Source organism: Dermacentor andersoni, chromosome 2 (assembly GCF_023375885.2).
Source record: "Dermacentor andersoni chromosome 2, qqDerAnde1_hic_scaffold, whole genome shotgun sequence".
Taxonomy (NCBI): Eukaryota; Metazoa; Arthropoda; class Arachnida; order Ixodida; family Ixodidae; genus Dermacentor; species Dermacentor andersoni.
The window spans coordinates 39,960,305-39,984,400 of NC_092815.1; the positions used below are offsets into that span (position 1 = coordinate 39,960,305).

General features: G+C 43.4%; 2 protein-coding genes and 1 non-coding gene across 5 annotated transcripts in view; 2 read left to right on the plus strand and 1 right to left on the minus strand.

Annotated features, from left to right (window-relative positions):
* Positions 1-2,316: 2,316 nt before the first annotated feature.
* Positions 2,317-14,019, minus strand: LOC126542411 (GPALPP motifs-containing protein 1-like). Of its 3 annotated transcripts, none has more exons than XM_050189473.3 (7): positions 13,860-14,019; positions 13,543-13,666; positions 13,012-13,409; positions 12,546-12,713; positions 10,204-10,302; positions 10,066-10,128; positions 2,317-2,525 (listed from the first exon to the last, which is right to left on the minus strand). In XM_050189473.3, exons 2-7 carry the CDS (start codon positions 13,571-13,573, stop codon positions 2,382-2,384), a joined length of 903 nt encoding a protein of 300 aa, XP_050045430.1. In that variant the 5' UTR covers positions 13,574-13,666; positions 13,860-14,019; the 3' UTR covers positions 2,317-2,381. The 3 variants fall into 3 exon arrangements, with proteins under 3 accessions (XP_050045430.1, XP_072142491.1, XP_072142490.1); XM_072286390.1 differs by having other exon boundaries at positions 10,204-10,305; positions 13,897-14,013; XM_072286389.1 differs by having other exon boundaries at positions 10,204-10,305; positions 13,860-14,013.
* A 109-nt stretch (positions 14,020-14,128) lies between these two features.
* Positions 14,129-24,096, plus strand: part of U2af50 (U2 small nuclear riboprotein auxiliary factor 50) — a 53,315-nt gene continuing 43,347 nt past the window's right edge. The window contains exons 1-2 of the mRNA XM_050189467.3: positions 14,129-14,312; positions 18,768-18,858. Coding sequence (XP_050045424.2) covers positions 14,285-14,312; positions 18,768-18,858 — 119 coding nt within the window. The 5' untranslated portion in view covers positions 14,129-14,284. The remainder of the gene's footprint in view (positions 14,313-18,767; positions 18,859-24,096) is intronic.
* On the plus strand, positions 16,779-16,851 carry TRNAS-UGA (transfer RNA serine (anticodon UGA)). Its single transcript has one exon. It is a non-coding gene; the product is annotated as a tRNA-Ser (tRNA).

Consider the following 24,096-nt stretch of genomic DNA (forward strand, 5'->3'; position numbering starts at 1 on the left):
TTCTAAAGCTGTTGAAAGGTGGGGTGCTACATGTTTGCAAAAGAAGAAGCATGCAAAAAAGGAATTGTGATGATACCTGTGCCATCCTATTGTGGCAGTACAAGATGCCGCATACCAGAGGTATACATGTTTCAAGTAAGTTTATCCAGACAGGTTCCTGAAGCAAGCAGAACTGAACTGGCAACAGAAAGAGAGAAGAGATAGGGAGGTCAACCAGATTAAACGGCGAAGTCGCTGAAAAAGTCAGTGGTCTGAAAACTATGTCAGTCTCCGCTGCTGCTTGTGTGCTGTGCCTAAAGATAAATGGCTGTTCATAAAGCGTGTATACATTGACCAAAAGCTGTGAGCTCGGAATAAACTTCTAAAACAAAGTTGGTGCAACCTCCCCTCCTCTATATGTCTGGGATTTTTACAAAATTCTAAAGAGAGCAGGTTGGCATTTATAACCTTGGCTCAGTAGCACAGCATCCTCAGTTCAATACCAAGTATTGGCAAAGATTTCTTTTTAACACTGCCAAACAAGTTTTGTGATAGACCACATTTTAAATTTTACATTCATCTGATTTTTCAGACCTGCTAATTATTCACGCTTCTCCATGGTACCTACGTATAATAGTGACCAAAATTTTGGCTGTCATAGTGTGTTGCTCAATCTTCAAGACTGTAGCCAGTTTCAAGTATAAACGCCATGCAAACAATCTTGCACGTGACAGCGACAAGTGATGCGACGGAGATGGCCGTTGCGTCTGCCTGTTGAGTACAAATTCAAACCCATAAGAGCGACGACTTTGAGCAACGCCTCCATAGTTTTGCAGGTATGAGAGCAGCAAATATACATTGAAACTGACGTGACGAACGCTCTAATAAGTTTATTTGTTTTACTGTAAAGAGCAACATAAAGTACTTATGAAGGTCTTGGAGTAGGTCTTTTATGCTTGCATGTATCAAAATTTGGTCATTTCTTTGTTTTATGCGACAACCGATAGTCTCACTGTTGAACATCCTGTTACAGTCCCGCGCTACTGGGTAATATGGCTAGTCACTTATAGCTCTTCTGGGCGACAAGCGACGAATTCTACATTTCTAAAACCGAGTGATCTGCTCCCTGCAACGGCTGGTTTTATCACTCACTCGAAGCCGTCGCTCGTTGCTGGCACACACAAAATTGCCGTCATGGGGTTTGAGCTTCACATTGTGCAATCTCACTTTTGATATTGCAAGTATGGCAGACATGCTGTGAAGACGAGAAGCCTATACCCCATTCCACACACAGCAGTCAACACTGTGGAGGCTAGATAGAGAGACCCCTTGCAGTGGCTTCGTTCACACTGGGATATAGTTCAATGTTTTTTTTACCGCAATTCCACGAGCAGTTTTTTTATATAGGCTCAGTATTGAAAGAAACAAGTTTTAATCCTGAGAAACAAATGCACGGTGGTATATGGCGGATAATGAATTGTTCTAGATCATTTTTATTTTTTTCAGGTTCTTTTTTTTTTTATTTGAAATACGTCGCGAGGAGCCTCGCGTACATGCCCGCGTGAGTGAACGCTGTTGGCGCACAACGAAGCATGGACGGAACGCGTGGAGTGATAACATTTCTTGACCGAACTTCTTGCGTAGCTTCTACAGCGTCGACTGCTATGTATGGAACGGAATAAAGCCAAGAATAATTCAGTCTTCTACAAGGTGCTATGGCAATGCAAAGTTCGCATTTGGGAAAATTGCAACTTCTAAAAATGTTTTAACTGACAGCATCATGATGTCAAGGTTGCATACATGATATCTGCCCCTCACGACAATCGGTGACACACACTGGGCTGAGCAACGGGCGAAGTCGAAACACACCTGCAGCCTCAATCACCAGGAAATTTCAAATAGATATCATTACGAGGAGAAACTATATACAGAGGTTATATTTACATGGCAAGTTGCAAAACGCTGCAGCAATGGTACGACTAAAGTGTGCACACAAGAGATTGGCACACTGTTGTACTCATCCAAGCACCGACCACCAAATCGTCAGCATGTCACAAATTGCAGCCACCCCTGAGAATATTATTGCAATAAAGTACAACACAGCAAAATTCTCTAAACAAATCCTCTGCTTTGTTGAGGTTGTAAAAAAATGGTGATTGATTTTACCATCAAAACTTGTTTTTTCGAGACTGTTCGATTATTCAGACACTTTTGAGGCAGCGCCCATGTCCGAACAATAGGTCAGCAACTCGCCTAAAGTCAGAAAACGTAAAGCCTTCAATACTGGCAGGCAGAGGGAGCGCTTCTGCACAGGCCACAAATTCAGCGAGCAGTCACTTATTCAAGAAATGGTTGATGTATTCTTTGGAAAGAGCGAATAGTACCAGATGAGTTCACAGAAGCTACAGAAACTTCCTTTCACCAGATGAAAACTTTGAGTTCAGGAAAGCAGCATTGTTGATCAATGTTTTGCTGGCTCTTGGGTCAATCCGGCTGATTTTCAGGTCTTCTTCACGACTGAACTCCCGCCGTTCTTTAACTTCATTCTGAAATGACACGGTAGGAGACAATGTTCATACCCTTTCCAATGCAAGCACACAGTCGCCTCTCTCCCGACAGGCACATTCACATGACAAAACATACTAATATTGCATATACAATGCTCAGCATTTTAATGCAGTGCAGAAGACACTATTGATGACAAAATCTGTTGCACAAACTCTCTTGTAATCTGAGCAGTTTGAGGACCAGTCTTGCTTTTGAATAAAATAATGTCTTAAAATGAACTGCTCATAGGAACAACAGTTCACAATGGACTGTAGCACATTGTGGCAAGGAGCGCTCGCTTTTGTTTCTTGCAATAAACAAGACACAAACACTTAATAATTTGCCGCAATACTTTTTCATCCTTCAGATATATGCATATGGCTGCACTGCGCAAAGTAATGAAAGGGTATCAGTGGCGTAGCCAGAAACTTCGTTGGGGGGGGGGGGGCTCACGTTGCAGCTGGGCCTCCTCCTTACAGAATTTGCCGAGGGATCAAATAAATACATGAATAATAACTGCACTGCCATTGCCAAAGATCCTGCAAATGAATTCTTGAACGCTATGCACTGTCAAAACAAGTAAAATATGTATTTTTTCATAAAAGAATATACTCGTATGTCTCAAAAGTTGTGCCCGAAATAACCGATATCAATGCTTCCCCGTTTTGTCTATTTAATAAGTAAAGGAAATATGACATGAACTTTAGAACTATATCAGTTTGAAACCAGCAAAGCAGTGCATGTCGCTGACATGAGAAATGTAAAGGCCATGAATCGAACAAGTTGAGGACAAATATTTTAATGATACCTTGTCATTCAAGAACTTTGTTTGCATTTTTGTACATATGTAATGACCTGGAAAAATCTCTATGACGCGGTCCTTTGTTACAATGTATTGTGCAGGAGCACCTTTCACCGGTCGTATATTGTTAGTAATTGCATTGAAATTATAGTCGCAACAGAGAGCACATATCAAAAGCAAGAGTTCTGCAAAATATACAAGGGCGACTCAAATGAAAGCGAGCCAATGCTAATCTCTGAGAAACGGGGTACCTTATTTAAAAGTAGTCTTCATGAGCATTTAGACATTTGTCCCACTGACTAACGAGTCGTGTAATTTCCGTCTCGTAAGACTCCTTGAGTTTCTGCTTCGAAAATTCTGTAACCGACTCCTGGGGTGTGCATATAATTGCTACCGCAATAATTTAATAAGACTATCCGGCAACTGAAGCGTCCCGTGGCCCATTACTTTCCGCAAAAGAAGGAGTAACAAAATCGAACTTTCACCACGCGACAATTTACGACACCACAACGTCTTGTTTTTTTTTTTTTTTTTGTGGGGCGGGGGCACTGAAATAATAGCCACAAAGAAAAGCATGTTGGCCACAATCGAATGCCTACTTTGGGCACCTAATATGGCTACCGAAGGAATATCGAAGAAAATGTGAGACGCTTGGCCCACAGTCCATATGCATACTGCTCGGTAGCCTACTTTTTCCAAAGTCCAAAGTCGTGCTTTAGGTTTTCAATTCCGGAACTTTGTGGGTTTAATGTTCTTATAAACATTGCTGATTTGGCTTGTCTCGTATAGTCCGACGTACGACTTTAGAAAAATGAATGCACATTTGGCGTCAAATGTTTATAGGAACATTAAACCCACAAAGTTCCGGAATTGAAAACCTAAAGCACGACTTTGGAAATGACAATGCACCTTTCGCATCAAAAGTTTCTGAGAACATTATACCCATTAAGTTTCGTAATTGAAATCCATGAGCTCAGTAGATTCCACAGCCTCCGGGAGATGCCGCGATGCGCCCGCTCATCATCAAAACGCCCTTGAAACTTTGTGCTCGGATGGGGCTCCTTGCGTTATGTAACTCTAGGTGCATGGGCGTTACCACGAAATCGAGCCTGAGTTCGCAATGTTCGCGCTGAAATGTCTTTTCGAGCGTGAAAAAGACATTCTAGACAAAATCCAGCATGATTTCCGGGGCCGGGGGTTGTTTTGGTGTGCCGTGCATGACAGCATGAAAAAATTTCAGGGGTTGATTGACCTCCCTGCCGTTCTTCACGTTGCTTTCTCTCTCTCCTGTGAATGCAGCTCTCAAATCACACGCCTCGCGACAGATAGTGGCTGCTGAAGCAAGCAACATCTGATAAACGTGAGTAGCGGCACTAGTACTAAACGGGAAACCCTCTTGCCATTGTGGTCCATATAAAGTCCAACTGCAATAAGATTTTATCGCGCTTGCATGACCTGTGTGCTGTGGGTGTGATAAGGGTAAGATGGTGGCCTGGTGCATCCTGCCTTTCCGTGTGCCCAATGGAGCAGGCAGGAGGGGCACGCGATAATACGATTAAGCGTGCACGAGCGTGGCTATGCATGGCTATTAGTGCAGCTAAGCGCATATACTGACCGCGCACTTTGTCTTGGAGGTAATATGGTAAATGGAGGTACCGCCAATGTGAAGATCTTGTTGACAAGGCATGAAACAGCATTTTCAGTTGCAGACTCTCAAATTCAACAAAATGAAAATATCTTTTAGTCATTGAAATGAAGTTTTTTCCTATTGCTACAGAAATTCTTATGAGCCTGTTATGTCTCAACACAGCCAAGGGCATTAATTAGATGTTTGCCACGAGGCAACCCTGCCCATCCATCAGCACCTATTCAGAAGTCAACGCAGCATTGACACCGACTGTTGACGGGTCCACAAAAGGCCCTACTACTATTTGACAGCCTGAACTAATGATGGAAGACGGCAAACGCTGAATGCTACCGTGGGAACGGCTTCGACCTTGGATTCCCAGGTTGCTATCCTGTCCCCTATTCCATACTATCGAAGGTGGGGGTGCACTGGAAGTGGGAATGCTGCGGAACGCTGTGATATCATGGGCGTGGTATTGCAACCGATCCGACGATTGTGATTGACTGCGATACAGTCATCAGATTCACTAATTGAGTTGCCTAAGGAAAACGATGACATAAAATGCGGATACTTTTTATGCAGTGGGGCCGTGTCATGATGTGAACTCAGGCTTTTAACATGCTCCTGCATGGAGTGGGTTTCCGTAACCGGAGTCATGTAATTAAGGTAAAAACAAACCCTTTTTCCTTCATTCCTACTACTGGACATATTTGTCGATGGGCTTGGTGGAGTGTTTGCCCGAACGCCACCTTGATCCACAACAACCCCTACCGTGTAAAAAAAATCAGTCAGCAACTGTACTTATTTGCATAAAATGTAGAATATCAGTACAACGAAATTCCCATTACTGAAGTAAAGTATTGATTTTACCAACTTTGTTAATGAAGGTTTAACTGTATTTGAAGTTTCTGCAATATATTTGCAGGCCTGAACCATTGTTAAAAAGAATGACAACCATTCCACTCTGTGGAGATGGAATGGCAGCAAAAGCTGACGACAGTCAAAGCTCTCAAATGAAAAGCACAGTGCTTTAGCTGCCATTCCATCTTCACAGAGTGGAATGGTTGCCCTGGCTCGCGATTGTTTTTGTTCAGCATCGCAGGAATGTTCTTCGCCGGTGGTTGTTTCGTGCTGGCGCGGTTTACATTATCGTTGCTGTTCCCTCTGGCACTCCTCGTATGCATGTTGTTCTTTGAGTGTATGAACTATACATGTCTGCCCAATCGATAATGCAGCTGTTTTTAGCACGGATACCTCTCCTGCTTATATACTGTGATAACCTTGACTTCATGCTATTTTTCACGGCGAGCGTTCTAATTTGTTCCACATTTTGACATCTGCACCACGGCACTGCACCCGTACGTGATCGCACACAAAGAAAACAATGAAACCCATTGTGTATGGGTTTGTTAGAAACCGCTAAGTCCGTTTCTGTTGCCAGACGCCGAAAAAACTGCAGAAGGTTAGTCACATACAGCTTTCGCTGTAAAATATGTGCAAGAACCTGTTCAGGCACTACAGCACCTGTATCTGTGATAAAGAAATAGCACATCACATATTGGGAGCAAGAAGACTGGTGAGAATGTTCGGCAGTTTGATGTGACATTAACACTCCAAATTCCGTCTTGACATGTAATTTTACTGCTGATAACATAATCGTGTGATGTCGCAGATTTGTGAGCTTTTTTTCTTTCAGGAAGAGCCAAAAAAGCGGCCAGAATGTCTTTCATTTCGTCTCTAGAGGCAACATTCATTTTCATAGCTACCAATTAACTAACCTTGGCTAGTCATTACGGTCATCAGTCAGATAAAGACCAGAAAATGCGAAAGGTACATGCAAGCAGCCATTTTTTATGCAACCAAACTGATGCATTTTCAATTTCATATTCTTTAAAAGAATACTAAAGGAAATGTTTAAGCCAGTGTAGATTATTAGCAATTACCTCTAAAATTGCAAATAGGCCACTTCTGCTGAGAGAATTTTGATGAGCTGAAGAATGGCAAAGGAATGATAGATTGGCAGTGACACCACCTTTGAATTCCTAAAAAGTCCCTGATTGATGGCACAGGTAGTGGAAATTGACATTCAAAGGTTGCACCTAGGACTGGCCAATTGAACTACAAATGAGTAGTTATTTACGTTATTATAAGTTAGTACTCAATATAGTCCCTCTACAACAAGAGGACCTTAAGGATGCTGTGACGCTCCCATAAAAGCTTGTTGGGCAGCACCAATAGCAGCATCACAATGCAGTGATTTTGTGCACTTGGTGCGAATGACATGACCTCAGTGAGTTGCATTATGATAATTAGTTAAATATGTAACATGCAATTTAACTTCCGAAAATATTGACAATACGTAGAAAAAAAGAGGCATTACATTTTCCATTACATTTTCCAACCATCTTAAGTATTGCCTGATTATTACGCAGCCAGTGGTAGGGTGTTTGAAGCATGGGAATGATGCAACAACATGCCGAGCTAATGGTACATCAACAGTCACCTCGCAGAAGCTGTTATAACCATATAAGTGGCGCCATGGCTTCCGAGGTCTGACTGCGCACTGCCCAATCACAGAGGCCATGGGAACACCATCAACAGGCTGAGCATGCATGGAAACCATGGCATGCCAACTTCCTTTACATAACATTGATTCTTTGCGACTATTGAGCCCCTCTACAATGTCATGGGAGAATGAAATGTGGCTGGAGTTGTGAAAATTTGAGTTTAGGATTACTCTCATTCTGCTTGTACTATATTAAATCCCAATGACCGATAACTTGGGTTTGTGTGTATTAGTTACCACAATTAATTTGGCTGTTAGTTCATTGACATGCTAAGAAAAGTCCAAAAGCAAAAATGGTGGCCTTAAAAAATAAGAGTAGCGCGGTGTCTTTAAAGAGTCCCTGTATCGGTTTAGACAAATTTTGTAGACGCGTAGGGTACAGCTACATGAAAACAGTAGTGTCTCATGTTAAGAGAGCTATGGACAATTACAAGTTACTTTCCTCCCTAGCCATGCTTTTTCTCCTTGACTCATTCGCCGAATGATCGGGGATAAGCTCTGCCTTCACTGGCTCTGCGTCATCATGCGGCATTGTGGCATTCTACTTCCGGTTGTTTTGGAGCCGGTGAGCAAAGCCTCTATGACCTCTCCGCTCGCCACCTGGCTGTCAATCCCCTGCAAGAGCTATCCAAGGAGTGTGCATTGCAAGCATTCTGTCGCAGCGCTGAGTGTCCAGTATTCCAATAACTGCATGCAAGCTGGACGTTTTAATGGATGGGCGGAGGCGTAAACTAAAACTCCTACATACTATTACCACTGTGATAAAGAGGCTTTAGCGTAAACGTGAGCGGCCTGAGCGGCCCACACGGTGTGGCCACCTGGTGGCGCAGAGCTTAACCAGCCAAACATAGGGCTACTACTGCTGTAACCAAGCGTAAAACATTTTGCACATTTAAAAATAAAATGTGTTCATGATTACATTCCTACTCAAAATTCACACCAGCAGCAAAGAAGAATATACTTGGTTACTGCTGTAATAGCTCTGTGTTTGTCTGGTTGAGCTCTGTGCCACCAGGTGGCTGCACCATGCAGGCTGTTCACGTTTTCACCTCCGCTCATCCGCTAAAATGCCCAGTCTGTTTGCTCTTGTGTTTACCCTAATACCGGAAATGCTCGAACTCTATTGTGGTAGTAATCCTACAGGATGAGGTGACAGCCGCAAACATGCAGAGGCTGGCACCGATAGGATACCAACAACCCCATGCGCTGCAGCCACTCCGTTTGCATGTTGCCTTGCAGTTGGGCATGATGCCACAAGTGTTTGAGTGTAGTGATAAATTGTCATTGTGTATTCTCTTTCCATTATATTTTTTATAGAAACAAATTAAACAGCAGCCCAACTACAGTCTATGCTCGTTACTACGGAACCGCGTACAACAGACTTTCGGATATAATGGACCATATTGCAGCCTTAGTTTGCTCTAACTATTTTATTAATGCAACGAAGTTCACTTTTAATAGACCGCACTACATCACACTATCGGCTACAGCAGACAAAATTAGCAGAATTTTTTTTTCAAGATCGGCCATATAAAATGTACTTTTGCCATGGCGATACGGGAAACTCGACAACTGACTTACGAGGCTCAGCTGACGATCGCGGCTCAATACCATGTGCGTGAGGAGAAAGGCGAGGTGGAAACGCACCGCCTTCCTTCCCTCGAGAGTGAGGGCTACTGCTTCAGGTGTGGCCGCCGTATCTTGCAAGCGATATGCCATATGGACGAAGTGCTCGCCAGCGCATGCGCCGTATTTTGAAAGCAATCTGCGATATGAACAAAGTGCGCACCCATGCGAGCCTCTTCTTCAAAGCAATCTACGATGTGGACAACGTGCGCCCAGGGCCGGTAGCTTCAGATGTGCTGTGCTTTGGACATTTAGTTCGCGTTGAAGCGAGAGACAGCACGAAGGTAAGTTTGCTCGCTACTGCTGCCGTGCTTATCTTGCTTAATTTGCTATCGCAATCAATGCGTCACCTTTCAGGTGAAAGTGCGACTTTTTTGTTAGTTTTTTTACTTTGGAAGTTTGTCACTCACTCTTTTGAATAAAGTTGTTAGACATTGCGACGAAAGTTTCAGAAGTGAAGCGTTTCAAATATTACGGACTTTAGATACAACGCACGTTTTTTTGTCGAATAATCAGGATTGGTTGCAATGAGAGTCGCCTGAATCACGAACATTTGTTCACCATTAAGTTGGAAAAATTATCGATGACATGACCTGGGTAGCCAACTGGATAGCTCGTGCAAATCGCATCAAGTGGGCTAACTATGTGGGGGTGCCTGAAAACTCAGGGGAGCGGCACCGTTGCAATCAATAGCGATGCACAATTTTAGAACCTCATAGTAAATTACGGGCTTTATGCGCAGCGCTAAAATGCATCACTTAATGATCAGAAGCACCCACCCTAACGACTCAGTATGCTTGTACAAAATTGTCAAAATCATTTCAGGGTCCTTCTGAGCTCCCCTATTGCTTGGCTTCAACAACTGTTGACCACTCCAGCACCTTGTAAATAATATGGGACAATGTAGTTTGGCCATACCTTTTTTTCCTCTTTCTTCTTCTTCCTGTGCATATCGAGAAGTGACTCTGCCCTCTTTTCCTTCTGCAGAGCCAAGAAAAGAAAGTAATCATTTGACAGCAAATTTTCGGTTTGACAAAATGCAAAGTAGATACGCACATTGTATTGCTTCAGCTGTTCCTCAAGCTCCATTTCTTGGTGGTGTCGCTTCTGATGGCGCGAGGTCTCAGCTCTATCTTCATCCTTTTTCGACTTTTTCTGCTGATGATTAACAAAATAAAAAAGTTGACACAAACATGTGTAGACATCAAACACATTTTCCACCCAATGCACAAGCAACAGATATCCATACAATAATGGGAAAGCAACCGGGAACAGTAGACAGGTGGACAATGTAATACGAATCCACAAGTGTATTTTGCTTTGTGCCTTTGCTACAAGTATATCTGTTCTAGACAGGCAAAAATGTGCAGAATCAACTTTCCTGTTCGAGCTTTTCATACCGTGCTGACCCTTAAACCAATTGTGTTGAGGGCCACTGTGTGCAGAGAAAAAAAATATTTTCATATGTTCTAGTCAAAACTGCCCAAAAATATGTCTACAATATCTAGCATACTCTACATAGCTACAGCACAGAAAATCACAACCGAAGGCCACATTGCACTTTCACAATTTTTCTCTCAACTTTGCTACTGACGCCATAATTGTGCGATGTCACAGACTTCGTGCATTTTTTTTTTTTTTGAGAATAGTGTAATAAGTCGTCAAGATACATCTCATCTTTAAAGGCAACATTAATTTTTATAACTGCCAACCAACTAGCCTTGACCAGTCATTTCCAAATACTAATATCTTGAAGACCTCCTTTGGGGACTTGCTGGTACCGCAATCTGTCTTTTGTGTAATTGTGTGCATCTTTCTTTGGCATGAAAAATCTCGGGTAAATACAGAAGTAACCTGTGCACAAAATTTTTAGTGAGTTGTTTCATTCCTGCTGTTATTCTTGCCCTTTATTTTTGGGTCATATTTTGTTGCCCCACGGCTATCAGCCGGTTTGTCTACTTAGCAGTATGGATGAGGTGATTACAAAACAATGCGAACCAGAAAACAACAAAGAATTGCTTTTAAATACAGTCCCTATTCGATATCTCAGTTCTGTAATCTACTGAACTACTGTTTGACAACATCTCCTTCTGGCATCCCTTAAGCACTCACACAGCTATGAACTAAACGCAGCCCAAGGCAAGGTGTCCGAGCTACACAGAAGCACAACAGAAGTTTCTTTGTAGTTACTTGTTCCCAAAATATAGCTAGCAACTGCATGCTTTCAAAATAATAATTTGAAGCTCACACTCGCAATAGAAGAGAAGTGAGAATGTGCTCATGTTAATACTTGCTAATTTACAACGTACGACCTAGTGCCCTGGTAAAGGGAACTTTTTGTTCATGTGAAGTTGGGAAGCACCCATCTTTGTAGCAGATGACTTGCAGTAGGTGGCATTTGGTGTTCTCTACGAGGATTGATGGCACAAGAGAATGAAGCACAGAGAGTGGCATACAAGATGAAATTGATCTTGTGTAAAATTGCAAAAGTGTCTCTTCCTTGTTTTCCACTTCGGATATAAGATTATTTATTTATTTATTTATTTATTATACCCTCAGCACCGGAGATATTAAAGGCTATTATACAATGTTCATTATACTTATGGCCTTAATTTGTATAAAGGCCAGAGGCCATTATGCAATATTACTAGGTGCTTTGAGAAACGCATTACCATTTATATCATTATTATATATTATCATTAATATCATTATCATTAATAGCAACAGCTGTTGGAAGGTGGTTACATTTTTCAGATGTGCAAGAAAGAGAAAAAAAAGCTTTTGTATGACATTATTGATTTCCTACCTTATGAGGACACACTCAATCTGGGGAAAGGGCAAAAGTTATATGATATAGGAGCTCCGCAGTTATGACAATTATGCCATTTCACAGGGGATGCTGGGATGCTCTTAGCATCCATTTAACCACCTGCACAATTTGCTGGTGCTTCTTCAGTTGACAAATCTGGAGCACCCCCTAGAATTGTTCCTGCTGAAACTGCACAACACAAATGAAAAAGAAGTTTTATTTAAGGATGAAAACAATGATTACATACCGTCACCATGTTTTAATGTTCCACTATTTTCATCCCTCTAGCACACTACCCAAGCACTGCATGGCAGCCATCATAGCTGTTCCCGTCGCTGTTGCTCAGTGATTAACAGTCACTTGCTGAGTATGTAATCACAGGTTAAATTTGCAGTTATGCCAACTGATTTAGGTGCACATTAAGAAAACTTCTGTTGGCTTAAAATAACCTGATAACGATAGATGCTATTTAAATGCATCAGCAGACTAGCGTTTTTTCTTGCTCTGAACACATTCGCTGCAACAGCAGCAGGCTCTCACGACAGAAACTTTTATAATCAACTAGGGTCGGAACAGCAAATAAACACACCTCTGCCTTTCTGACTTTGTCTGCAGGTGTGTCTGTCCAAACGGAGCGGTCAGCTGTCGGGTCCTCCATGTTTTTCCGAAATGTCCTGGACCCCAGGCCAATTCGAAGACCCAAGTTGTCTGGCAATGCTGTCATCCACTCTTCTCGGCGGGGTTCGGTTTCCAAGTCCTTAATTATCAAGAAAGAAGCGTGTTAGAATACTGGCGCAGCACTTTTGTTTACTTAGCGATTCAGGCTTGTTTAAAAGTAAATTCTTGAAAAGTGCACTTCTTTTTTTTATTGTAGCATGCACTTGAAACATTAAATTTCAAGTAAATCAACTCAAACTCTTATACAACCCTAGTAAATTAAGAATGAACAGCACACTCCTCGTATTCGTTGCACATCATCACATTACATTATGCATTCTGTACAAGTTGCAATGACACACAAATCTCACAAACAATGTGACGCATGAAGGGCGCACCTTTCCCTCGAGTCGCCTTTTCATTTTGGTCGCTCTACGGTCAAAATCCCTCGCAGCGGTGTCGTCTGTGTAGTCATCCCCAATAGCCTCAGATGGCATCGGCCCGATAACGTCGCCCGAGTCGTCACTGTCGCTGTCAACAGCGTCCTGTTGAGAAGTCGCTGAAAAACCAGGCGGCAAAACGGGTCCGATGATGCCTGGTTTAGGTGATGTGTCGGTGAACCCCGGCGGCAAACGTGGCCCGTACAAATCCTGCGCACTTTCGCCACAAGGCGCCGGGGCTTCGACATCCTGCCCAGACAGTTTTAAGCCAGGCGGGAGCACCGGTCCAATGACGGTGGTTGTCGATTCGCTGCTTTCTCCAGCATCTTCGCTACCGGCAGATGCGGTTTTGAAACCTTTAAAAAAAATGATCAGGACAAACACCTCGACTTAGGAATGCGTTAAGGGTTGTACACCAGAACATTCGCGCTTGGAGCGCTATATCTCACGAACGCGCTTGTTTTTTAACTGTTTTGTTTTCGATCTCACCTTTTGGGAGCCGCGGCCCGTAAGCAGACATGACACTGAGAATCTAGATGCCACAGGCGAAGGACTATTGCTTTCTACGGCCCAGAGGAGCCTTCTTAACGAACATTGCAGTTGGGCTTTGCACCTGAAACAGAAACACACGCATAAACCATGCGGCACGGCACGAAGCGGGCGCAAAGCCTGAAATAACAACGCGGTATCTTAACGCTGTTTTGTGTTCCGATAATTAAGGGCACCGTGATTACTACAGGTATTTGCTTCTGCAAGAAACAATGATCAACGTCATGAGCAAATTGCGAGCAAAGCATGCTACGCACACCTCGCGCTGATCACTCTTGCCCACCATGCACTTGCCTCAGTACAACAAAAATCTCTCAACTCGCGCACATCAAGAACTCAAGAACTTGTGGACGGCTGCTGCAAGTCCGCGCGCTTGTGAAGGCGTGAAGCATGGCGTGAAGCATAGAAACTCTATGGCGTGAAGGTGCAGTACATAGTGTGAGGTATGTAGCTATTGAACTTCAGAAGTCCAGCAGTAACCGAAGTAATGAAAGCATTTCCGCTTCCTTCGTACGTCACCAAATGCCGGTATCCGGTGCATGTTGGGTAATTGGTGGCGAATGATGGTGCCGCTGTGGTGACTCTGTGTCTGCTACATTTTGGTATTTGTGGGTTAATAAACTCGGTATCTTGAGTGGCTGGCGTGAGGGACTACGCTGAAAAATTTCCTTGCTTCAACATAATGGGTGAAGAACGAGATCTCGACAAAGGTGTGTAACTCGCGCTTTCATCCCTTAAGCCTACTGGGCTACGCGTTTTGGCTTTCATTACAGCTTTCTGCGGTTATCGGCACTATTACTAATTGACCGTTGTTTACATCACTTGTAACGGTAATGCCCAAGTTTGTGTGCCTGTTCAGCTGAAACTTTTCCTGCAGTGTGGATCCTGCTGTTGTTGCAGCGCCTCGATAGGGTCATTCGCTCTGTGCGGTGTTTTCCTCAACAAATCAAAGATAATTTTTTTTTGAATGGTCATTTGTTGTGGCTTGTAATTATAATCTACTTTGATACTGGCAGCATCGTGACTTCAGCACCTGTTCACTATTTAACTGTGGAAAGAAGCCAAGGCTACACTCGCTATGCTCTGGTTTGGCGGTAAATCAACGAATGTAGATGTACAGTAACTCATGGTGCCTCCATAATAGCGGTCGGTAACACAGTGAAGCTTTGCTGAAAGCACAAGAAGGCTGTTTTGAACGTTAGCGTCACATTGCAATTATATTTTCGTGCGTGACAGTGTCAGTGCACTTGCGTGGTGAGGGCTGGACAAAAAATTCTAGCACAATATTTTATTGATGCATTTTTGTGCTTGAAATTTCTGTTAGTTTGTCAAAGATCAGCAGCCGTAAATTGCATGCGTATAGATAAGTATATTGGACTTAGGCGCTCCAAATGTGCTCTCTGTATGTGTAACAGGACAAATATGTAAGTACACGCCACCAGTAAAAAAATTTAACGATTATTAACACACAGGTAAACTCTCGGCATTCTTGTGTGCATTCCTTACCCAAGGGGGCCTCATAACTTCCCAGATCTGGTACTTCTCGCATCAATCTGCAGCGAACCATTAAACTAAATTTACACTTACGTATGCACACAAAGCAGTTTTTTAATAAGGTAAACTATTAAGACCAAAGTGTGGGTATACATAATGCATGCAAAGGTGGAAGTCAACTTTAGAAGCATCTTATCTTTCTCTAGGCCAATCATAGTACCACTGTTCTTGAAAAATATGGGGAAAGTTGAGATAAGTTTTGGAGGTACTAGGGTGACGGCCCAGAGCATGTAATCTGAGATGATCTTAGACAGGCATGAGAACTTGTACTATTTTACTATATTTGTGGTAAGCTTTAAAGGAATGTGCTGTTTCTTGGAAGCTTTTTATTCCGAGTAGAAGGGGAGAAGTGTGCAGGTCACTGATCTATTAACTGGAGTGTGCTTGCTTTTCTGCTCTGGTGGTGCTTTCTTTTGTCATTCGTTAGCAACAATACTAGTCCATCTTGCCATCAGCAACAACCAGCGACTGTAGCTCCAATGTGTAGTAACTGGCGTGCCGTGTCTGCTGAAGTGACAGCATTTGCACTGCTGGGGCAGAGTTGAGAATAGGCGTAAACTCAGGGTTGTCAGTCTTTAGAATACTTCAAACAAGACTCGCTACTGAGGTAATGCTGTACAGAAAGTGGAGTTTTCATCTGTGATATGCCGAGTACAAACACTTGCACGCAGAATTTTGTATAATTCCTGTTGAAGGCTTCGTTAGGCCTCATTTTTAAGACCTGCAGGAAAAAGTTCTTCCGCTTCCTGCTGCACTGAATAAAATTCACTAAGCTCAAATTAATTTATGGTGTGTAGCTGGCTTTTAACAGGCAGCGCTTTGTGTTGCCCACTATGAGAATTGATGTTGAGCTAAATGACTGTTGTGGTTATAGAAAGCATATGCTTTAAGGAGGTATGGTAGGGTAAATGGTACATGTTAGTTTTAACATATTTTAAAAAAGGCTGGATATATTCACATCAGATTTCACGCACTTACAAAAGATGCTCTTGGGTACAACATGAGACACTTCGTTTGTGTCTAGATGGTTTGCCTTTCCTTTGGCCCACTCCCAATATTTCAGGCGTGTTTAATGATTTAATATACCATTTGTCTGCAACCACGCAAAGGAGTGTGATATTACACAGTGTTATTCTGAATACCCATACGTTATATCTGAACTAAAGAGATACCATATCCTCCTTGGACCCCCCAAAAAATATCACTACATGTACTACATAGCCACACAAACCCATATGAGTTTATTGCAGTGTAATTTTTTCCAGTGGTATCATTCATATCATCAGAGATTTTTTTAGTTCAGAATATTTGACTGGTTGTAGTACATGATATGATTGTACTCATGATATGATTAATAAAAATGGGGCCCCTCGATTAATTAGCGTTCTTCTTGTTTATTACATAACGAGGGTCTTGAATCCGGCAACATTGATGCCTTCAGGTAGCATGTTTGGGTTTATTGACCAGTCGCCTTCAACCAAAAAGATCACGTTCTCGTGACGCCTACAGCAAAAAGGACGTTCCACGTCCACCGCCAAGGTCTGTGAGCGGTGGCGCTGGCTAACACTCCCAGTGTTCTACTAGGCCAGATAAATACCCAAGCAAGTGGAAGGGGAAACGGCGCCGCGGTAGCTCAGTTGGTAGAGCATCGCATGTGAAATGCGAAGGTTGTGAGTTCGGTTCCCACCTGCGGCAAGCTGTTTTTTCATCCACCTTAATTTTCAATAATTTATCGTTTCTTTATTTCATTTATTAAGCACAAGTAATTTCCCCTATGTTGTCCTTGGTGTCAGTGTTTGTTGGCTTCTCATGATATGGTTAATAAAAATGGGGCCCCTCGGTTAATCGGCTTTCCTCTCATTTATCTTCTAGGCAAGTAATACGTTTGAAACTCGAAATCGAGGTGACCACGACCGTAATGGTGGGAACAATAACAAAGACGAAACACACTGCAAGAGCACCACTAGCGGTACATTTGCTATAAAGGGAAATATTTTCAAGAATATATAATTTTGATGTAATAGTTCTGCGGAAACCCACAAGGAGGGGAGAAGTAATTGAGAGAAAAAGAGACATCCACACAATCGCAGCAGTTGCTACAAAGGAAACCCATACGGGTTCCATGAAAGAAAAGCCTCGCAGTTAAAGAAAAATTTGTCCCCGACTCAAACCCAGAACCACCACCTTTCTAGGGCAGCTGCTCTACCATCTAAGCTAAGCAGACAGCAGGACAAAGTCAAATTTGTCAACAATTCAAAGCAAAGACAACAGTATGACGTAATAGTTTATTTCTGCAAAGGACTATTACGTCAAACTCTTGCCTTTGCTTCGAGCTGTTGACAAATATGACTTCACCCTGCCATCTGCTAGCCGCCTGGTTAGCTCTTATGGTAGATCGGCTGCCCCGGAAAGGCAGTGGTCCTAGGTTCGAGTCCCAGACCAGCACAAATTTCTTCAACTGCAAGGCTTTTCTTTCGAGGAACCCGTATGGGTTTCCTTTGTGGCAATTGCTATGATTGGGTGGATGTCTCATTTTCTCTTCAGTACTATATGATCTTTCAGTACAAATCATTTACTTGCCACGCACACACACAAGCAAAAAGATACCACGCCATGACGAAGAAAACCACAAACGACAACAATAAACTGGTTTTCGAACTCTGCCCGTCATTTTTAAATGCCAGGGCACACGGTATGCTTCGGCGTGACATTTGAACCGCTTAGAGTGGGCACTTGAGGTCGCGCTTCCGCAGGTTTGCTCTTCATAGTGCAGTCAATTTTCCTGTGCCAAAATTGAAAATTCAATTTTTTGGGAAGTTTACCCTACCATACCCCTTTAAAGGGTTCATCAGTTCGTGCTTTCTTCTAAGATGAAACAAGGGGCTATTTTATTCGGTTATCCTACTGCAGTATGTGGTGTAAAAACGTAGCAACAAGAGCAATTTTTTTTAATGCTGAACATGTAATGGGTGGAGAAGAACATTTCCTGGTGTCCTGTCACTGTGCATATGATGAGTGTGCAGTGACTAGATTGTACCTCAGTACAACTACTATTTGCTTTTGAAGATTTATTTATTGTACCTTCAGGTTGTACAATGCATTATAGATGGAATGGGTTGTAATCAAATATCCAAACAGAAGAGAACAAGCAAATAAACATAATAAAGCAGTTACTTTGCAACTCATGAATAAACCGTTGTTTAAATAAAAAAAGTAAGACACTGAAGAGATGCGTGTCCTAACAAACAAAAAATGGTGTAAACCAGATTATGTCGGCAAAGGATCTGTGAAGGGGATCAGTATCTGTTGGGCTGACTAATGAGGCAGGAAGGTGGTCCCAGTCATGGCCCATCTTGTGAACAAAGGACTACTGTATTTACTTCTTGCACATTCTAGCAGCAGATCCAACCATCTTTTCCTTTCTGTACTTTACTGCCAAGTTAGATAGTGAAAGATCTTGTGCCAAGAGATGTCCATGAAGTTACTGCACGAGATCATGTCTACTGCTCTTTAATAACTGTGTTTAAAAGTTTTAAAGTGTATGAGTGAATGCGAAGTTATCTGTTTTTGTCTTTTGGGTTGAGCAATTCAAATGGGGCTTTTCTCCTCAGACAAGGACCGGAGACGAAGGCGCAGTCGATCTCGATCCAGGAGCCGTGAACGCAGGCGCCGTTCCAGGTCTCGGGAGACCAGGAGGAGAAGGTACTCCCCTCTTTCTCTTTAGGCAGTACACATTTCTGTGCAGAGAGCTTAAAGGACATGTTAAACTTCGCAAGAGCTTTCTCACTGTTTAGTCGATTGTCGGTCTCTTGAGTCTCTTCTATTTTGATAGCCAGTTCTGCTTTCTGTTTGTAATATAGTCACCACTGGGATAACGTGTTCAGTATAAGCTACTCAGATCTTGTCAAAGGCTCTCTGTGTTGGCTCAGTGACTCCCCGCGGGGGTGTCTGTGTCAGCAGGTGTTTGATGTGTTGCGACACCATGTACCCGAGCACATGAGGGTTGGACCCTCCCACGTTTAGCCATGCGCGGCTTAGCTGTGTCTGGGGAAAGGGCGATCCTGGTGTTTGAGCTGATGCCGGGTGTTCTGACCTTTAAGGCCCCCTGGCGGAGGCAACGCACCTCTTTGGACTCTGATTCACATAGACGGCACCTCCAGACTGACTCACCTGGAAAGAATCTGCAGTCTCCTTTTCCAGTCTTGCTCTTCAATCTTCTTTCTTTCTCTTCCACTTTTCTATCTTTCCTGTCTTCTAGTAACTTCTTCTCACTTCCGAATTTCTTGACGGCAAGGGTTCACCTTGGGTTTTATATCCATCCTTGGGTATAATAGCGGTGGTGTAATAGCGTATAATAGTTGGAATGTTAGTTAATTTGTTTCTATAAAAAGGAACTAACAGAAACAGAATGCACAAAGACAATTTCTCACTACACTTAAGCACTTCCGGCACAAAGCAAGTGCGTCTGCTTGTGTTACAATGTGCTGCATGTTGAGAGCTCCACGGTCAGTGTTGATCTTGTTCTGTATTTTTGAAAGCACTATGGTTTGCCGTTGTTACGTTGTGGCCCGCAAATGTAGTGACTGGCAACATGTCGAGCTGCATCATCGCGTCTCTCTGCAATTTCTCACTACACTTAAGCACTTCCGGCACAAAGCAAGTGCGTCTGCTTGTGTTACAATGTGCTGCATGTTGAGAGCTCCACGGTCAGTGTTGATCTTGTTCTGTATTTTTGAAAGCACTATGGTTTGCCGTTGTTACGTTGTGGCCCGCAAATGTAGTGACTGGCAACATGTCGAGCTGCGTCATCGCGTCTCTCTGCAAGGCAGCAAATGAGCGGTGTGGCTGCACCGCATCAGACTGTCGCTATCCGATTGGCGCCAGGATTTAAGCTTTTGTGGACGTCACTCTACACCAGAGGTTTACTCCCACAAGAATGTTTTGCGTGTCTGGTATTTGGGTAAATGCAAGCTCTTGTGGACTGGGCCTGCCTGCTTGACCATGCCATTTTACGTTATGATCAGAGGCACAAATGTGAAACGAGTGGTCTGCACGGTGCAGCCACTTGGTGGGAAGAGCTCAACCAAACAAAGTAACTGTAATGAAGTTTATTTTACTTTGCTGCTGGTGTAAATTTTTCTAAGGAGTGTAATCGTGAACACATTGTTTCTGTAAATTTTTAAATGTTTTACACTTAGTTAGAGCAATACTAGTTCGTTTCGCTGGTTAAGCTCTGCGCCACCAGGTGGATGGACCATGCAGACCGATCACGCTGCTCACGTATGTCTACGCTAAAGCTCCTTCATCAGCTTGAGTTTATGCCTCCACCTATCTGTCGAAACGCTCATCTTACCTGTGGTTACTGAAATACCGTACCCGCTCAGCGTTACGACATAAGCCAATGCTCGCAACCAATGCTTGGCTGCTTGCTGCTTCGATACCTCTCGTTTGGGGTCGACTGCCAAGCGGCTGGTGGAGAGGTTAGAGAGGCTTCATGCACTTCCTCCCAGACAACTGGAAGTAGATGATACAACGTGCCATCATGACGCCGAGCCAGTGAAGGTGGAGCTTAGCCTCGATCACTCGGCAAATGAGTTGAGGAGAAAATGCATGGCTATGGAGGAGGGTAACTTGTAATCGTCCATAGCTGTCTTAATATGAGACACTTTATACAAATTGTGGTGTGAATGATTAATTGTAGCTGTACCCTACGTGTCTATAAAATTTGTCCGAGCCGTTTCAGGGGCCCTTTAACTGCAAGCACTACAGTTGGGCACACCGGGATACAGCCGCCGATGTTCTGGACTGGTGGCGGCATCGTTGCTCTCAGAATCTGTCCAATAAAAAGGCAGAATCATTAGGCGCGGCGGAATCGCGAGATCTGCAATCTTCTGAAGCGCGCACACCGCTCCCGGAGGCAACCATTCTTGCTTCCTACTTCGACAATCGTGAAACTTCAAAGCGCATTCAAAAATCACCACCTAGCAGGAAAAAAGCAAACTGCTTAGAAAATACAGTAAAAATATCGTTCTCTTCATGTCCGATAGCTCAGTGTGTCCATGGGTGGTGCGGAAGGTCTCGAAAGCACCGTTTCAAACCATCCACAATGGGTGGAGCACAGAAAGAGTTGAGCTATGAGCCAGCTTTTCCGCCAGCCTCCCTCTTCTCTGCAAACACCTGCATGAGGCTGACGTAACGCACAGCATCTGCCACTATCGGGCCTGAATCGCCTGTACTTTCACTTTCCGTGATGTCCTCATCACTGTCTATAGGCGACACGTCGGCAATAACAGGCAACGATGGCGAAAAGTTGAACCTCGAAAGTTGAACCTCGAAAGTTGAACCTCGAAAGTTAAACCTTCTAGCCGATGTATTTTCGCGGTCGCAACAGCACTGTCGAGCAACTTCTTTGCATTCCAAATGCCACACACCGTAGTCAATGGTAGATCCCTCTCGCGTGCCTGTATTGACTTCTTCGTGACACGTTCGGTGGCACAAAAAATGTCCAATTTTTCCTTTATGCTGAGCACCCAGCTTTTGTCCTAGCTTGCACGACGTCACAACGTTGTGCTCTCCGACTCTGGCACGGCGCCGAAATGATGTCGATGTTTATGTGGCATCACCCTTCCAAGTGCCCTCTGTGTTTGTGCTTGGAGGCCATTTCGATCTTTGAGGCTCGTTCTGCCTGGCTGATGTACCGTCATGATTTTGCAACGAAAACTGGAAACACTACGTGTTAACCGATACGTATGCAATAAGCTGGTACGGTTTATGCGGATACAAAACGCATTATATTCAATGACTGCCGAGTCGGAGATGACACTTTACTACTTCTAAAACGAAACTACTGTTTAAGCGGGTACATTTTAACAAGGTGTTAGTATAATCAAGTGGGAAAATGAAGAAATTCCAACTAAGCATCTTATTCTCACCTTTGCATCCGGTGTGCCGCCAGACACCCTAGAAACAGAATATATGAAGGTCAGCCCGACCATACTTCCCAAATCCTTGGAGATGTTTTATATGTCAGAGGTATGGCCATGATTCACAAAGCTGCTGAGGCCGCAAACCTGTGCGAAGTGCGGTGACCACGATCACCCCTCAGATGACTGTGAGGGCGCACTCCACTGTCCAAACTGTGACGGTGGATGTGCATCTTACCCCCGAGCTTGCCCTACATGGAAGAAAGAAAAGGACATAAATCACGCTCGAAAACATTTCTTTAGAGGTAGCGTGGTAGCATGTATCACTTCTTCATACCACAGATTATCATACCTGCCAACTCTCTCAAATTTTTCATAAATTTTACGAATTTGGGCTGCTTCTACGAGTTTACGGATGTTTCAAAAAGTTTACAGAAACTAAATTCTGTTGATGTATATGTTTTAAAGTTGTTGAAAGATATGTGGCAGGGCAAAATTGCAAGAAATCTATACAGAAAAGAAATTGTGATGGTATCTGCTTCAAGCAAATTTATTCAGACAAGCTTCTGAAGCAGGCGAAATCGGCAATAGCAGAGTTGCTGATAAATTGCTGATCAGGAAAGAATTTGGCCAGTCTCTGCTGTTCCAAATTTGTGCTGCTGCTTTAGTGCTTCGCCCAAAGGTAAATCATTGTTAATAAAGTGTGTAGGCATTCCATAAAAAGTGTGCTCAGATCAAATCTGAATACGTGCTACGCCCCCCCCCCTTCCCCTTTGTGTCCGTGGGATTTTCACGAATGCTAAAGTTCATGGGTTGGCAGGTATGGAGTATGTTGATGTGGTGCATAATGGGGCAGCGCCGTAGCATACTTTGGCCTCTACCCGGCACACACAGAGTATGGTCTCAGCTCTGCCACCAGCCCTCTTGGCGACAGCACCCAGCGCTGCTTTGCCATCTAGGGAGGGCCTATCGACCTCTGGCTTGGTAGGCTCCAAGGCTTCGTCTCTTGAGGCGAGCCCTTAACAACACACTGCTCACAAGAGCAGATGTCTAGAGCCTCTCAAGAGGCAATGGACACTACTCCTCGCCAGACTGCAGCCAGCGCCGAAGGACTGCTGCAAGAGAGACAAACCCCGCATTACTGGGCGCTGAAAGGGCCCTGTAAGCTAAATCAATTTTTCTCGAAACTCAACATCACAGTGTAATGTCGGGAGACTTCTACATATCCCCGACAATGTCAAGAAGGTCTTACATAAATTTAATCCAAATTTGCTGTGTGTTCAAGAGACTCATTTAAAGCTTACACAGACAGGCTTTTTACTGAAATTAGCCATTTTCCTCATTTTCTAATGAGCTGCCTGAGCCTCACACCCTCGTTGGTGATTTCAACAAGCACAATGCTCTCTGGGCAGACCCTCAATGCAATGCAAAAGGCTGTTTAATAGAAAATTTTCGTGTTCCTTCAGGTGCACGCTTTTTAAATAAAAAGGAGCCAAAGTTATAGTACAGCACATAACACTTAATCTGTGATAGATTTAGCCATCTCCTCTGGGACACTTCTGCCATCCCTAGAATGGGATGTAATTAAAAATCTATGTGGTCGTGATCGTTTTCCCATTTGTCTCAAAACATCAGAAATACATTATTTGTTCATACGGACCCCCTCGATGGAAACTAGAATCCACAGATTGGGGAAAATTGTACCAAATGGTGCTTATCCATCAAAATGCTTTTAACGATTTTAATCTCAACGGTGCCGTTTCCTTTTTTTACCACTTGCCACATGCAAGTGCATACCACAAACAAATGGGGCTACAAAAAAGAGGCAGGTTCCCTGGTGAAATGGAGATTGCACGACTGCTTGTAAAAGGCAAAGTAAAGCTTTTGGCTTGCTGTGAGAGTCCCCTCCCCAATGGCAGAAAATCTCTTAAATTTCAAGCATGTGAAGTCGCAAGAACGGTAAAGACGCCGCAGTGCTAAAAAGGATAGCTGGGGAAAATGTGTCTCCAGTGTAAAC

Bases quoted from the DNA above. Each gene is read 5' to 3' on its own strand.
- LOC126542411 (XM_072286390.1), bottom strand. From the start codon at position 13,573: ATGTCTGCTTACGGGCCGCGGCTCCCAAAAG. The intron at 13,410-13,542 runs GTGAGATCGAAA...TTTTTTTTAAAG, and splicing joins CGGGCCGCGGCTCCCAAAAG to GTTTCAAAACCGCATCTGCC. The intron at 2,526-10,065 runs GTATGGCCAAAC...GTGTCATTTCAG, and splicing joins AGAAGAAAGAGGAAAAAAAG to AATGAAGTTAAAGAACGGCG.